Raw genomic sequence first — 15,965 nt, 5'->3', positions numbered from 1 at the left:
AAAACTAAAGAAAAACTCTGCAAATGACAACAAAGTTTCTATAATTTTAGATATGTTATGCACGTTGGTCGTTTCGATCATCGAATAAAATAGTTAAAAATAGCCTTTTTGCAATATTAGAGTGTCATTGATGAAGGTGATGAGGTGTTAAAACGTATTATATTATACATATAATGCAATCTCAGATGGAAATAAATCGCATCAATTCGTTTTTAGTTTAAATCCTTAACAACGCTGTCTCGTCGAAATTAATACAGGGTAGTGTAGCGCGTAACCGAAATAACCGTATTATATACCCCCGATGTATATAAATACCCTCGCCTCGTTTCAATCTATTAGCGTGAAAAAAGTCGTAAAAATATTCGCGAAACGATCATCGCACGGCCGGGGGGTGGTAGCTAGGCTCGAACCTGCTGCCCATCGCCCGATCGTTATCGGGGAGTTAAATTATTTTACGCGTAACGGCCGATAAATATTAAAACAACGTTAACGTTTATTTCGTAAAAAAAACGAATAATAACGTGGGCCAAACCGTTGGCTTGATCTCGTACACAAGGATATTTTATATAACGAAGATGCGCGCGCTCGAACGCACTATGGCAACGGGTGCAACGGCGACGAGGTGTGAGCTTTTATTACATCTTCGCAAAGTTTCGGTGGAGCTTATTAAAGCTAAGGGGAGGAGATGGCGTTTGGCAAGCAACCAGATATCTAAACGCGTGTTGTCGTCCTCGTCGTCGTCGTTCTCGTTTTCGCACGCGTATAACGACCGACATAATCCGCCATCCGCGTGCGAATGTTATAGGCTTTTTTTCGACGTAACGAACAAAGGACGCTTCGATTTAACGGCGGAATCTTCGTTTTCCATGCACGTTGTATGGGAGCAATTCTATCAAACAAATACTTGAAATTCGAGGCTAAAATTGTAATTGAAATTTTTGTCACTTGACGAGTTTGATAGACGTTAATAACTATTTATTAAAGTTTCACAAAGGGTTACTAGAGGTCGTAGACCACTTCAGGAATTTGCAATTGCACTAGATTTTGAATAATCCAAAAGGTTTAAAAAACGTTGGCACGTATTTTTGAACAATTTTAAAAGCTTTTTAATCTACAAAATTTTTTCAGGAAGTTGATGGTTGGCGAGTAAAAATTAATTTAATTTTTAAATTTATACATTGAGGAAAATACTGCGGTAAAATTTGTAATAAAAGGTTAATTTTCATGAAACTAGTTCTTTGTCAGTGCGCTGAACGCTCCGTATAGAATCATTTTTTAATATCTCACTTTTTCTTAATAATTTATCATTGATCGAAAAATGTTTACTACCCATTATAGAAATGAGAATATAATCATAATTACTCAGTTTCACTTCGCTCTCAAAAATAATTTCTTGACATAATTTGTAAATATTATTTAATAGGATTTGAGCTATTCGGCAATATTAGCGAAGACCGAAATCTGTCCTCGTTTTATTGTCTACGTCGAACGTCGTATGCATGACCTCCGTGCACTTGCCTGGCATGTGTTTTGTATTCATCCATGATAGCGCAACGATACGCTCATCGAGCTCATCGAGCATAAGCTGGCGCTCTTCGCAAGGACACAGTTTTTCAAAGCATAGCGAGCACAACACAGCAGTCTTCGCTTGTCTTTGAAGTGGCTATTCAGGGGAAATTCGAGCACGAAAGTTTTGATTTTCGTATACGAAAATAGGGTTATGTCGGGTTATTTGGAGTTTCGTTTACTTATTTAAGAATTTCGTACATAAAAATTAAAAATTTCGTATACGAATTTCCCCTGAATAGCCAGACCCTAATTTAATATTTGAAATCATCGCAGAGAGGCTGCAGAGGATGCAGTGTATATGAAAATGATATCTTAACAAAGAACCTAAAGAACTCAATGAACGTAGAAATTTTAATATAAACGTTTGAATAAATAATTTAAAAATGTTCGTTTACAACAAGTTTCTTTAATGTTATGTCATTATGTAAAAGTAATATTAAAATTTTTGCAAAATCAATAAATTTTTGCAGAAAAATACAGCACATTTTTATCGTAAAATTAATAAAATGTAAAACTCTTTATTTTAATTTTAATTTCATAAAGCTAATCACGTTCTAAAAGTGACTATAGAAAAAATACCAATCCAAATTGTTATTGTTACAGCATTCTAGGATAGTCCCATATTCTGGGAACCTCAATAAATTATAATCGAATTGCTCGTATGCGGCTGATTGTCTAGAAAATCGTAGGCCAAAAATTACTTTTGGTCCCATGAAAAACTTGTTATTTTGTATAACTAATTAAGTTTGATTCGGACTTTCAAACTTGTTGCTTTTATGTGAACCAAATTAAAAGCTACCATGTAAATTAAACTTTGATAATTGTAAATTAATTTTCAAGTAAAGCGGCCGTGCTAGGAAAATTTATATTCAAATTTATTTCTGAGCCAACAATTTTTCTAATATTATGGTATCAATCATACATTTCCAAAGTACACTAACTTCAGGCCTATGAAAAAGCGTCATAGATGGCTACAACAATTTTAGGGGCGTTCGAGGACGCGTACGAAACGAAAAAGTACAAGTTTTTCATAACAGCAGAAAAAAGAGGTAGGCCATTCGATTTCTCAGAGAATTAGCCATATATTAAGAGAGGATATATATGTACTCGGCACTTGATAGTTTCTTTGCAAGCCTCAGGGCTATGTTTGCCTGGCCGTTAATTAAAAAAATTTAATTCCAACGCTCGAATGATACGATACATATATATGAGAATCTTTTTTCCTTGCTTCCCACCAACTTGGATGTTTCAGGAGAGAAAGATAGAGAGATAATTAACCTTTTCCTCGGGCTGACTAAATTGAAAAGAAACCGACTCCTCCTCCCTCTTCGATACTTGCTGATGATCATCAGCCGGGTAATAATAATCATCATGACTCGCGCGCGGAAACTTTCGGTGCCTCTGGTACAAAAGAAATGAAATTCGTTTGAGTACACGCGCGGGAGGGAGAGACACTGTGTAAAGAAGTGAAAAAAAAGTCGAGTATATAAGATGAATTATTCGCTTGATTAATGAAAACACTCGAGGGCAAAAGAAGCCTTTTCTGCGCCGCTATACGGCCACTGCTGCTACTCCAGTAGTATAGCATGCGAGCACGTATATAACGTACTTCATTTGTTCTTTTCTTTTCTTCGCGCGCATAATATACGTATCATATATATATCGGTATTCCCGCGCGCACTTCATTAATTCAAACTCTCTCTTTCTCTCTCTTTCTCTTTCCTCGCGCTCGCGCGCGTGGCGCTTGTGCTTTCATATATTATTTCGACTGCGCGCCGTCGAGAGAGAGAGAGAGAGAAAGAGAGAGTGCATGTTGCCTTATATATACCTACCGAAAAAAAGTGAGATGAAGCGGCGAAAATCTCACAGGAGACTTGTGTGCCATGCAGCAGCCCGTCCACCCTTGAAAGCTCGCACGTGCTTGCGCAAAAAGCTCGAGAGGAAGTTACCGAGTCATTCTGTAAATGCTTTACGCACACGCACACACATGCATACCGATACACGCAGCAGGGATCCTTTGGCCATGTTGGAGGAAAAGTGCTGAAATTTCAATTTCCACAGCGATCGTGCAGTGCTTCTGGTATTCGAAATTCATCCTTTTTCTTTTTCATTTATTAAATGGCATATAGCGAGCGACTTCGCAGACGAATACGACGACGTTTGTGTCAATAAGGGTTTTTTTTGCATCTTATATACATATGGCCCTTTATATAACAAGCTCGCCTCTAGTCATGAAATACTTGGCCTATTTTGCTTGCTGAACAAACTGTATACTGTAAATGTACAAACGTTATTTGCTCTATACACATAAAAATCTGCGATTAAAACTGTTTATATAAAAAAATGTATGTACTTATCCGAGCCGCAGTTGCTATGTAGAAGCGTTAACGATGCTTTATACATGCATTTCATACTTGAATAATTCAATTAAAAGCGCGAATATGACGCGCACAGAGAGAGAGAGGCCCGAGCTTGAGACAGAGAGAAATACTGTATACGGCACGGCCGCGCACGCAGCAAAGCAAATCTCCGTGCGGCTCCAATCCCAACAACGTCCAATTGCCTTCAATACACAAACAGAGAGAGAGAGAGAGAGAGAGAGAGAGAGCGATAGAGTAAGCAAAGCTGTGCTGTGTGTATGGCCTGTTTAGATTGAGTTTCTGCGGATGACAGCGTACGCGCGCGCGGCGACGACAGAGAAAGAGACAGAGTGAGAGAACATCGCGTCTCGTCCGTCAGCCCCCTTCCCCCCTTTCTTCCTCGTCGTATAACGTAGTATACAGAAATGTCCGAGGCAAAGGTTTCCCTTTACTTACCCGTGTATATGTATATATCTGTATATTGTAGAGAGGACTTAAGCTCGGAGCATTATTTAAATCCAAGATTAATACCGGTTGACTTTTTATTCCGATCGAGCGAGCGGCACTACTAATACTCGCCCCGGGATTATAATATCGCGCGATATCTTTATATAGGATATATAAGCTTCGTGCCAAATCTGGCCCCGGTATAAAGCAGTGGTCGAAGATCGTAAAAGGTAAACCATATAACTCTCTCTCTCTCTCTCTCTGTACGTGTATCCGATATATTTACGCGTGCTCACGTTTTACGTTGTTATATAGCTGCTGAGAGAAATGGAGAACGGCGTCTTCACGAAGCCGATGGTGTGCGAGGATGACGTTTACTTCGATTCGTGCGAGTCGTTGATTTTCACCGACGATAACGACAGCACCATCAACAATAATAACATCAACAACAACAGCATCGACCGAGTTTTCCCCCTCTCGGCGAAGACGTTCAATTTATTGAAAACGATCGTACACGAGTTCGACGACTGTCACTGCCGGAGCCCCTTGTGCGACGTAAGAGTCTCGGAAATAATTAAACACTTCGAGAACATAGCCGGGAACGACGTCAACGAGGCCGAGACGACGAGAGTTGACCGAGGATCGTTGGCCTGCACGGTCAAGAGGCTGATTGGGTTTTACCAATCGAAGCTTCTTAAAACCGGTGTCGGTACTTCTTGCCCGAGCTTCGTGCATAAAAATCGAACATCTGCAGCTGCTGCTACTTCGGCCAAGAGCCCGAGATGCCGGACGCCGAGGCGTAGAACACCGAGACGCCTCGCGCAGTCGTCGCAACGATCTAACTCGCCGAGACTCTCGACTGCTGCTTCTGCGTCGTTGTCGTCGTCGTCGCCGATATACGCCAAGAAAGAAAGTCCACGAAGGTCCAGGCTCGATCTAGACCGGTCAACCATCAGCGTGTGTCGTAGATCGCTCAATTACCTTCCCACGCCAGAGAAGGCCGCGATTCGACCGGTCTCGGAGATTCGAAAGTGTTTTTCGCCCGGACTGAAGAAGCAACAACAGCAGCAACAGAAGCAGAGGAAGCTTTGCGATGTTCATCAAAGCACCCAAGTACCAAGTATCGTTGTTAACGATTCTTCGACGGGAAAGGAAGAGATCGTTTAAATAATTACTCGTAAATTTTGTTTCGTTATGTTTTGTTTTTATAATTGTTGTGTTTACTTCAAGTGGTCTAACCACGATAATCGATTGTCAAACAATCGTATTATTTTCTGATAATTTGTATGTTTTTTTAATTAAATACCGACTGTTATATTTGTGACCATACATTCGAGTAAATGATTATTACGCAAAAACCCAGAAATTGTAATAACTCGGGACACGAGAGGAGAGGAAAAAAAAGCATCTCGGAATTCTGGACGTCATTTCCTGTAATACGCGTGTACCGTGCTTATCTCGTGTATACGTCCGAGTAGCATATTTTAATACTCGCGAGCTCTGCGCATACGGATTCAAAAGTTTAAAAGCCATAAATATTCGCACGGAGCGCCATGAATACGGTTATATTAAAACACGCGCAAAATTCGTAAAAAGGAAAAAAAATTGCGAAGAAGCAGAGGAAGAAGAAGAAGAAGCAGCAGCAGCAGCAAGGGTAAGAAAAAAAAGAAGCTCCATCCTCCGGTGTGTGTACTGTGTATGTATGTGGCGTGTTTTCGTGTAATGTACAAACATAAAATCACATTCATCACTCGGATGAATTCCAACGCCGCCGCGCGCAAAAATGTGTGCAGCCACATCGGCACGCAGCGAGCATCGATATATATGTATACACGTGCGAGTGTACCTATTATATAATGCACCATCCGCAAAAGCTCTGCGCGCGAGAGAGATACCTGTATGTATATATAACGGCTGAAGTATCGACGATTCATCATTGTTTTCGCGCCAGCTCGTTCGTACTGCACCCGTTTAACAGCAGAGAGAAAGAGAGCCATCGTATAGATATAATGGCAAGGACAAAATATGTGCTCGATCGAAAAGCTCATTTTCATTGGATTGCAAATTTATGTATAGTTTTTAATAGATGTTTACCGGTGTGTATATTGCATCGCATTGAATTGAAAATCTCTTTTCCTCGATCGGTGGTGGCAGCAAATACAGCAGCCGCGTCCAGGGCGAGAAAAGCAATTATCGAGCGCGAAGCGTCTTTTATATATTCAATCGCGAAATGAATCACTGACGCGTGGCTTATCTCTCCGCGCAGTCGGAGACGTCGTTATATCTAGGGCAGCAGCAGCGGCAAGAGTAGCGTGGCGATCGGCGATTGCCGGCAGATATAATCTATTTATTTCGTTAGTTCGTTAGAATACTTCGTTGGAGAAAATTTCCATTGCGTTGCGTGTAGGGTAAAATGAAGAAAAAAAAGTTGGATCAAATCGTTACTTTGATTATCACGAGGTCTTACATAATTATATTTTTTATTAAAATTTTAGCTCTACAAAAATAATTATCAGATTTCGAGATTCTTTATGTACGGTTAAAAATGAGTTTAAATATTATCATCCCTCATCTGCTCTAATATACGCAATTCAAATATAACAGTGCACACGTTTTTACTTTTTCGTTTGATATCACTAATTACGCGGCGCATAATTTTTCACAACTCAATTATCTAATTATGAAGATACAATTATAATTATAGTTAATAATTTATATTAACAATATATAAAAATTAGCCAATCAAAATAAATATTAGTAAAATAACATCAAAAATGATAATTCTACCATTACTGAGTTTTTACGTAAAACTAGAATTTTTCTTAAAATTTTAACTTTTTTTTCGCGCAACAATTCATTGTCAACGGTTAATATCATTAAAACCGGTATAATTACATCTTTTTGCTTCATTTATATCGCAATAGTAAGCCAAATTTCTTATCTTGTCTACTTATCTTGTCTACTTTGATCCGATCAAAGTCAATTTGAAACTTACTCTGCACAATGCAGTTGGGATATTTATATTTGCAAGTTCTCGACTCGCTCATTGAGAAAATTCGAAATATATATGCATCCACGATGCAAAAGTTCAGATGTGCTTCGATCGCGATTTATACTCGCACGCTAATTCGATGTCTTATATAACACACAGTGCTTTTTCTACGTCGACGCGGTTGATTATACTAATGAAGAAAGTTTGCGGTATAAGAAAAGAAAAACCGCCAGTCCCCCGCAGGCTGAGTAGTTGTGAATAAACGTGTCTTGATTTTAAGGCACACGACGCATAAACGACGTCAGCCTCGTGCAGAGCAGCCGCAGCAGCCGCGGAGGAACGAGTTCTCCCGGCAAAGTCGGCCGCTTTAATTTTCGATGATGCTTGGCACGCTCGCTTGATGAAACTCAATATTGGAAGATGAAGGACTCGTTTGGGCCTCGACGACGATGAAGCTTCTACTTCTATACCAGTGCTATAAATATACACATGCATACACACGTTACATCAGCGCATTATCGTAATTTTCCACAATGAATATAAGATAATGAAGCGATGATTTGGGCCGCGCCTGGCAAACTTTGAGTTTTTCCATAGTGTCACGAGTGAGTGAGTGAGTGGGTTTATATACGTCGTGTATTATATAACACAAGGAGCCGAGGGCGCGCCTAAAGAGCAGAGTAAGAGTTTCTCGCTTGACTCGCAGGATGACGACGCGACGACGACGATGATGAGGATGATGAGTGAAACGTTGGAAGGTTTTAAAGACAATTTAGCGAGGCCGCGCGCCGTGGGAAATTTGAGTCGCTGCTGTGTACGCGAGCGCGTCGCTGGCGAGGATCGAGCCAAGCGATACGGTGAAGTAGTAGTACGTGTAACTCGGCTTTTCTCTCGCCCGCGTCTTCGTCATTATTTTATGGGTATAAACGCGGGGCGCGCGAATGTTTCGCGACTGTGCTGCGTGGAGCGAATGAGCGAGCGAGAAGGAGAAATGTGACTTTGCGCAGATTGAAATTTATTACTTGCGCTTGAAATTAATACATCCTTTTTGAGCTTTCGTCGTTTGAGTATATGCGTGCGAGTGTGCTTGCAGTCGAGGCGTGTGCGTTAATGAATTGGCGTGCATCGTCGGTGCAGGGAACGTTTCTCTCGGAAGTTGTTGCTAACTTCCTGGCCGAATCATGCGATTCCTCCAGAATATGTTCACCCTTATGATCACCTCGTCGTTGCGGAGCAGCAGACCGATGTAGAGGAGTTGCCCGGCGATGACGACCAAAAAAGTCACAAAGCACACGGCGATGGTCAGCGCGACCGTTTCCGCGTCCACCATTTTTGGATTTTTTGAAAAGAAAACTTTCGTCTTCGTACGAGACTCACTACTTACGTATACGTAATTATATACGTATGTCGAGCATTATGATCGAGTCGCGAGTAATAAATCGTCTATCTTACACTCAACAATAAATTTTCTCTCTCTGTCTCGTCGATGAACGTAAACACGTGTACACGTTACACGGCCCGTGAACGTTTCACCATTCGTACGACTATTTCCTTCCTATTTGGCTTATAGTTTAAAATGTATGCGTTCGTTTACGTGTGTGTGTTTTTTTGTCCACCCGCAAAGCACCTGCACAGAGCGAGATAACCTTTACGAGTCGACTATACTTTTATGCTTTAAACCCTTGTAATATTTACGCGCTTATATGTGTGCGCATTTATATATGGTATAATGGTATATATATCTACATGGGCAAGCGGTTTTAATTTATACAGCTTTTCAAACTTTATTATACCGAAGCTCGCGTATTTTCAGCGATCATATATAAAAGAGATATATATGCACATTAGAGTCGGGTAATGTATATTATGTATCGTTGCGTCAAATTCATTATATGTTTTGGATAAATTTTAACTATATATAACGCGACGAGCTTCACTCTCGGATCTCGGAACTCTTTGTTGCTGCTGTTTACAAACATACGTAAATAATAGGTGCCCTGGTAATTTTGCGCTTGCGGAGCCGCGACTGAAATTTTACGTACTATATGAGCGCGTTTATACGTACGTTTAAATTCGTGACGAGATTCGTGCTCGCTTATACTCATTATTATTATCACGTATGAGTTCGGAATTTTCGAAATTAAATGTATGACGGTAAAAAAAATAAGACAAAAATAATCAGAAAAATAATAGTCTTACACTCGCAAGCGTAGTAGTAGTGTACGAGAGAGAGAGAGAGAGAGAGAGAGAGAGAGAGAGAGAAAGCTTACATACCAAAACTAAATGGCAAAGGATGGTAATCTATCGGAATACCTTTGGGCGCTAAGGATAATTGCCCTATACGCTTAATCGAGTGCGCGTGGATGTTTATCGAGCCACTGCTACGCAATTCTCTCATCTCTCGATATAGATTTTCGGAGGCTGGGGCGCGGTGATGCACGTGCCAGCTAGCGAGAGCCCTGTAGAGTAGTTGAGCACGGATTTTTGCTCGCGGGTCGCAGGCAGAGAGAGAGAGATATTACTGCCACACGCTTAATATTCGACATTAATTGGATTACATATTAATTTGCAATGATTGAACGCGAAGCGATGCGTTGCGCGCGTTCCACGCTGCGCGTACAGCTGCGAAAATTATTAAAGCGTAAATTATGAAAATGCATGATTACGATTAGCTTTCGGCAACAACGACGACGACGACGACGACGACGACGATGGGAGGCCAAAAATTGAAAAATAAAATAAAACACAGCAGCGACAGAGAGCAAAAGAGAGGATGAGAGGCACGAGCGAGAGAGAGGGGGGGGGGGGCTGGGTAGAGAAAGTCGCTCCTCACTGTGTTGAAATAACTTTTAAATTGAATTCCCCTTTTACGGCCGTAGCGTGTCGCGCGGAGCAGCAGATCTTCATCCGATCTTGACGCGCGTGCAGCTCTCGATGAAAAATAATTTTCCAAAAATCTAGTTACACAAAGTATGCCACCACCGTCGCGCCGCCGCCTTATGAATCAAATAACATAAACAAATTGACATTAAGCGAGTTCAGCACGCCGGTATTAAGGTTTCGAGAGAGCGTTTATTATTAAATAAGGGCTGTGCAGCTGGTGTGCCGTTAGTGCCACTGCTGCTGCTGCTACTGCTACTGCTTCTACTGACGGTGCCGCCGCCACCGCCACCATCGTTACCGAGTACATACGCATTTATTACCGAAAACTTTCGACGAAGATTTCCCAAACGAGAGAGAGAGAGAGAAGCAACGCGACGTTGCTGCTGCAGAGATAGTTACACTTAGCGGGGTGGCGCGCGCGCACAAGTGTGAGAATTTCGCCTCCGTCGCGTCGTCGTACCGCGTGCACACACCTACGCCAAACGTGCCACACATGCACACGAGAGCCCTATTTAAAATAGATTAAGCTTTAGCAGTTAGCAAGGGAGTGCAGAGAGTATACTCCGTGAGCCTGAACGCGAGAGAGCAGAGCAGAGCAGAGCGAAGCGAGCGAAGAGAGAGAGAGAGAGAAGGATTAAATTTTTTACGCCGAGAGGCTTATAGTATACGGCGCGCCGCACGTGACCCGGCCCCGGCTTTATATGAAAATGATCAGGTGAGCGTGACAGTCGGCACATCCAGCAGCAATAAGAAGCCATGATAAGCGGAAAAATTTAATGACGGAATATTTCGTCGAGATGAAGAAGCAGCTCGTGATCCCGAGCTCGGGCGTCGGAGAAAAATTAATTGTCCAGGAAAATGAGGTGCGCGGGACGCGCGAGGAGCAGAGAAAAGCTAATTCGAACGCGCCGCAGCCAGAGCTACAGTATATAGAAGCGCGGAAGGATGGACGCGGATGAGCGCGGGGGCAACAAAAAAAGAGAGAGAGAGAGAGAAAGGATGAGAGAAGAGAGAAAACTTGCAGCGGGAAAGTAGAACAAAGCGAGGATGGAAAAACGCGGCTTGTGTGGGTGTGTGGGTGTATGCACCATCTAGTTACTCGCGCAACGTATGGCGCAATTTTTCTCACTTCAGCTGTTTTCTGGGCGAAGACCGATTTCGGCAATTGCGAAGAAAGAGAGAAGAAAAGTCTTACTCGACACTGACACGGACTTTTCGTGCTCCCGTGCGCGCGCGCTACGATGGAAATGTAATTTTTCTCAGACACCAAAAAAACACCGTCCGAAATGTAATCACAATTATTTCCAGCAGAAGCATTATAATGTTATCATCATCATTATCGTCGTCGTTATTATCATTATCAACCCGCAGGCTTGAGTTACATCAACAAACCCTCGACTACATTAACAGAATGGGGCGGGCCGGAAATTAGTAATGCACTTCCAATCGATTTCCAAACAACGACTCAATATACCTCGGATTCTATTACTTTGACTGGCGAAACAAATATAGGTAAATCAATTTAGATGACACGGTCTCCGTGCGCAGGACCAAATTAATTGGTTGCTTCGGCAACCAGAGCAGCAGCTCCGCGTGTTCGTTAGCGATTAGTTTTCCAGCGAGCTGCCCAAAAATTTTCATTAAGCTCGCGCGCGCGTGGGATTCGTATTACAAACTTTACAACGAAAAACCGGCACGTAATGTAATTTCTAGTGCGGAGCTGTCGTTGGACATTAATTTCTACTTAAAATGATCGAAAGAAGAATACGAGGCACCGGGGAGTACCTCGAAAAGTTCAAGAAAACTAATGTTTGGAAACTGCAATGTCATAAAACATTTGAATATTATACCCTATTCGTATTTTGACATCCAACCTACTTTCCAGCTAGAGTGGATTTTTTTTCAGACCTTCGTTTTCCCTTCAATTTTTTTTTTTTTTTTTAATAACTTTTTTCACACGTGAACGAGACTCTAAAATACTATGTACGGCGTATAATCTCTCGATCGCCTTGCCTGGAGCTTTAATTCATACTCGAATTCAAAAGGCTGAACTTTTTAAAAAAGTATATGGAGACCGAGAGAGAGAGAGAGAGAGAGAGAGAGAGAGAGAGAGAGAAAAAGCAAAGCGTCTCAAAGTATTAGTACATCCATACAACTTCGGTATCGCAAACCCTTAGAAACAGAAAAGAAGGTCACGTTAATCCAATACACAATTACGCGAGCAAAAAAAAATAATATTACATTTTTAATTCTAAAAAACCACTTTTGAAAAGTATATAATTTTAATCACACTGTTATTTCAATCGTAATAGTCGAGGGTGGTGTAAAAGTAAGAGAGGAATTCCACATACTCTCCGCTCTCCTCGAGCGTCGAGAGGTCGTGCAGTGCTAGCGAGTTTTTATTTTCGCATTCTAGCAGCGGCGCAGTTGAAACGAATGAAATCAGCGGGCGAGCGCCGAGTCTAAGAGTTTACGTATGGAATTCGCCCTAGAATTGCGTGCGAGAAAAAAAACTCGACGTTGTAAGCCTTCGGTAAAAGTAGAGGGTCTATCGTTTTCAAAAACATCGTATGCGCGCGCGATATAATGTATCAAACGTTTAAAGGCGAATTTCTTCGCCATGTTCACAACGGTGCGGGGTTGAAGGCAGAAAAAAAATATAAACTGCACACAGTCGATGCGAACGCATACGTATATATACACAAATACACCCACACCCACAGATACGGAGAGAGGAAAAAGCATCTGGGAAACTGCTTGAGACTTTTTAAAGGATAAAAAGATTCAAAGTTAAAATAAGAGTGGATGAGAAGAAGGAAGACGACGCACGACTTCGCAGCGCGCCTGCCTTACTTGTGCGGAGGCTTTTATATATGAACTTGTTAAAAGATAAGAAAAAGTAGAGCGACGTGTGCTGCTGCGCACGGGAAACCGCTCAGAAATAATACAAGTCTCTATGTGTGTGTATGCTTAAAGAAGTTGTGTGCTTCCTTGTTCTTTCATACACCTAGCAAGAATAATATATAAAAACGTTTAATTTTAATGATTGTTATTCTGGATCAGTGATGCGAGTAGTGCCGAGGAAAGCGTCGTTTTCCGACTTCGTGACTTTCTACTGATTAAAAAAAAAAAAAAATCAAAGCGCAACAAGTACGTCAATCGCACTTACTCGCATGTATCTGGATTTTTTCGCGCGTGATAAACGATTCGCTCGCGCGTCGATGGATGCAATTCGAATGCAAAACTTTATGATTACGAAAAAAGCTCTAGTGATTCATATTCAGAAGTAATCACTCTGATTTACCGAAAAATATTGCCGATTGAAAACTCGTGAGTAAGGGAATACGAATATTTACGAGTTTACGCCAAGTATTTTCTATTAAAAATGTATACTTATAGAATTAAAATGATTTTAATCGCGACGCTGATGAAAGGGGAGAGAGAAAGCGTTGATTTTTTTATCATAAACAGCATTACTTCAAGAGCAAAATTAATGAAAATTAGCAAATTATTTATTTGTTCAAAATAAATATTTTATTGAAATCAAGTAAAATTCATTTAATTGATATTAATAAATATTTATCTTTCATTATAATTACTTATTTGATTGATGAAATGAAATATATTATTGGTTTAATGTCATGATAATATATTCGCAAAAAAATATTTTGTTGAGTATGATAAAATAAATTGAATATAATGAAAAAAATATTTATTTTAATCAATTAAATATTTTCATTTAATAAATATTATTCAATATTTATCGTAATTATCATAAGTTTTTTTTCGTTCAACCGTCAATTCGTTTAGGATATATGTGGCATTTCACGTCAACTCTCCCAGTGCCGTGCGGCGCGGCAGAATTAAGTCAAATCACTAAATTTGTAAATCGCTGTAAAAGTACTAAAATGCACCTAGAGAAAAAAACGAATACATGATTTCGATGGAAAACTGCCTCAGCTTTCCAATGGAGAGGTCAGATTTTCCAAAATTTTTCATTTTTCTGAGAAAAAACGCTGGGAAAACTTTAAAGTCGATTATCTCAAAAACTTCATTTTTAAGATTTTTTTAAATAGTCTAGATCGAAAGATCAGGAAATTTTCTATCGATTAAGACATTTTCCAGAGAAGCGCTTTTTGGTTTTAGCGAGATATAAACTAGAGAAAGAAGAAAAAACGTGGTTGTTCACGTGCGGTCGCCCGCGCGCGACTCAAAAGTATTTACGTTATGGTGAATTTTCATTCAACATATTCATTGCGATAATAAGATCAGGATATCATTTTATTAAAAGAAAGGAAAAAATCTATGTACAAATGTATATAATTTTTAATTTAATATTTTTAATATCATAAAATATATGCACTTATACTAAAAATACAATCCACCCATCTACAGGGTCAGTCACCCTGTAATCCCTTTTATAATCACAATGATCATGGTTTGTATGGATGCGATTTTTCAGTTTAAAAAGAAAAAAAATTAATGAAAATTGCCATCCTACATAGTTTGAGCGAAGGAAAAATATTTACTATTATCTCGCACTTGCAGCGTACATACTCTGGCGATCAACTTTTTTCTGCCTCCCTTTTTTTCTCTCTTGCGTCGCAGTCACGAAGTAAAAAAGGAAAGATTGGAATTCAGAAAGAAAGAGAGAGAGAAAAAGCACACTTACTCGGAAGAGATAAAAATTGAGGACAATATTTTTACTTGAAAAGTTGTACAACATGACGTATACAGCTAGTATATAACATACGTCAAATAAAGAACACCGTAATTAATTTTTTTTACCGTTAATTATTAGACGCAAGTTGAAAAAAGCACAACAATCAGTTAGCTCGGTAAAATTTCTCCGCATGCGCGCGAAAAGGTTACGAAGATGAGAGATATAGAGAGGAGAAAAAAAGAGAAGAAACTCTACGATCGAATGTTTGGACTTTTACCCTCTTAATAAAAAAAAAAAGAAAGAAAATCGTCCGCGCGCCGTGGGCTCGGGATAAAAGAGAGCGATAATCCAAGAAGAAAGTCTTATAAGCAATAAGAGAGCTTGGGTGCAGTATAGCGCGTCGCGCAACATCAGTTTCCCAAGCGATAGAATTAAGATAGCTCCTTTAATGTACAAAGAAAAAGCGGCAAAAATAATCTTTTTAGTTTGGCCAACCGTAAGCGGATGATAAAAGATATTTTAACTGATATTCCGTTTTATACCGCGCTCCTCGTTTTATTTCTCCGTCGAATAAAGTGCAATTAGATGGACAACTATATATTATATGCATAAGCAAGCGAAAACGCATATATAGTCGCGTGTGCCCTTATACATGTGTAAAGCATAATTCGTCGTGAAAGTATTCTGGCGCGTAGTTTTCTAAAAAGAGCCAGCCTCGAGTCTCTAAATTTTTGAAGTGTGGAAAGTGATATGTTGCCAGCCATAAAATTGAAATACGGCCATTCTTTCTTTTTCTCTTATGGGAAAACGTTTTTCGGTAAGAGTTAGAGAGAGAAAGAGAGAGCAAGAGTTGCCTTGGAGAGTGAAAAATGAACTCGCGTATGTTTCCTCGGCGAAAACGGGCAAAAGAAAAAGAAAAAAAAGGAAGAAGAAGAGGAAGCACACACCTTCAAGACCCACTTTTGCGGAAAACCGGTGCTGAAGATTTAAAATGTTTATATTAACTTCCGACATTGCGCTAAATGCGTAAACATCGTGCCCGAGGCTCCTT

General features: G+C 40.2%; 2 protein-coding genes and 1 long non-coding RNA gene across 4 annotated transcripts in view; 1 reads left to right on the top strand and 2 right to left on the bottom strand.

The window, feature by feature from the left end:
• Positions 1 to 15,965, bottom strand: part of LOC106649562 (dipeptidase 1-like) — a 43,928-nt gene that overhangs the window by 17,345 nt on the left and 10,618 nt on the right. The gene's annotated exons all lie outside the window — the stretch shown is intronic.
• Positions 4,340 to 5,705, top strand: LOC106649563. The gene is made up of 2 exons (XM_014367016.2): positions 4,340 to 4,606; positions 4,692 to 5,705. The coding sequence occupies exon 2, from the start codon at positions 4,704 to 4,706 to the stop codon at positions 5,541 to 5,543; it is 840 nt and encodes a 279-aa protein (XP_014222502.1). The 5' UTR covers positions 4,340 to 4,606; positions 4,692 to 4,703; the 3' UTR covers positions 5,544 to 5,705.
• LOC111693252 lies at positions 6,818 to 8,827 on the bottom strand. The gene is made up of 2 exons (XR_002763371.1): positions 8,391 to 8,827; positions 6,818 to 7,843 (listed from the first exon to the last, which is right to left on the bottom strand). It is a non-coding gene; the product is annotated as an uncharacterized LOC111693252 (long non-coding RNA).

The sequence above is a fragment of the Trichogramma pretiosum genome, unplaced genomic scaffold, assembly GCF_000599845.2.
Source record: "Trichogramma pretiosum strain Unisexual culture from Peru unplaced genomic scaffold, Tpre_2.0 scaffold43, whole genome shotgun sequence".
Taxonomy (NCBI): domain Eukaryota; kingdom Metazoa; phylum Arthropoda; class Insecta; order Hymenoptera; family Trichogrammatidae; genus Trichogramma; species Trichogramma pretiosum.
The sequence above is the reverse complement of the archived record's forward strand: the minus strand, read 5'-3'. Positions and strand labels throughout refer to the sequence as shown.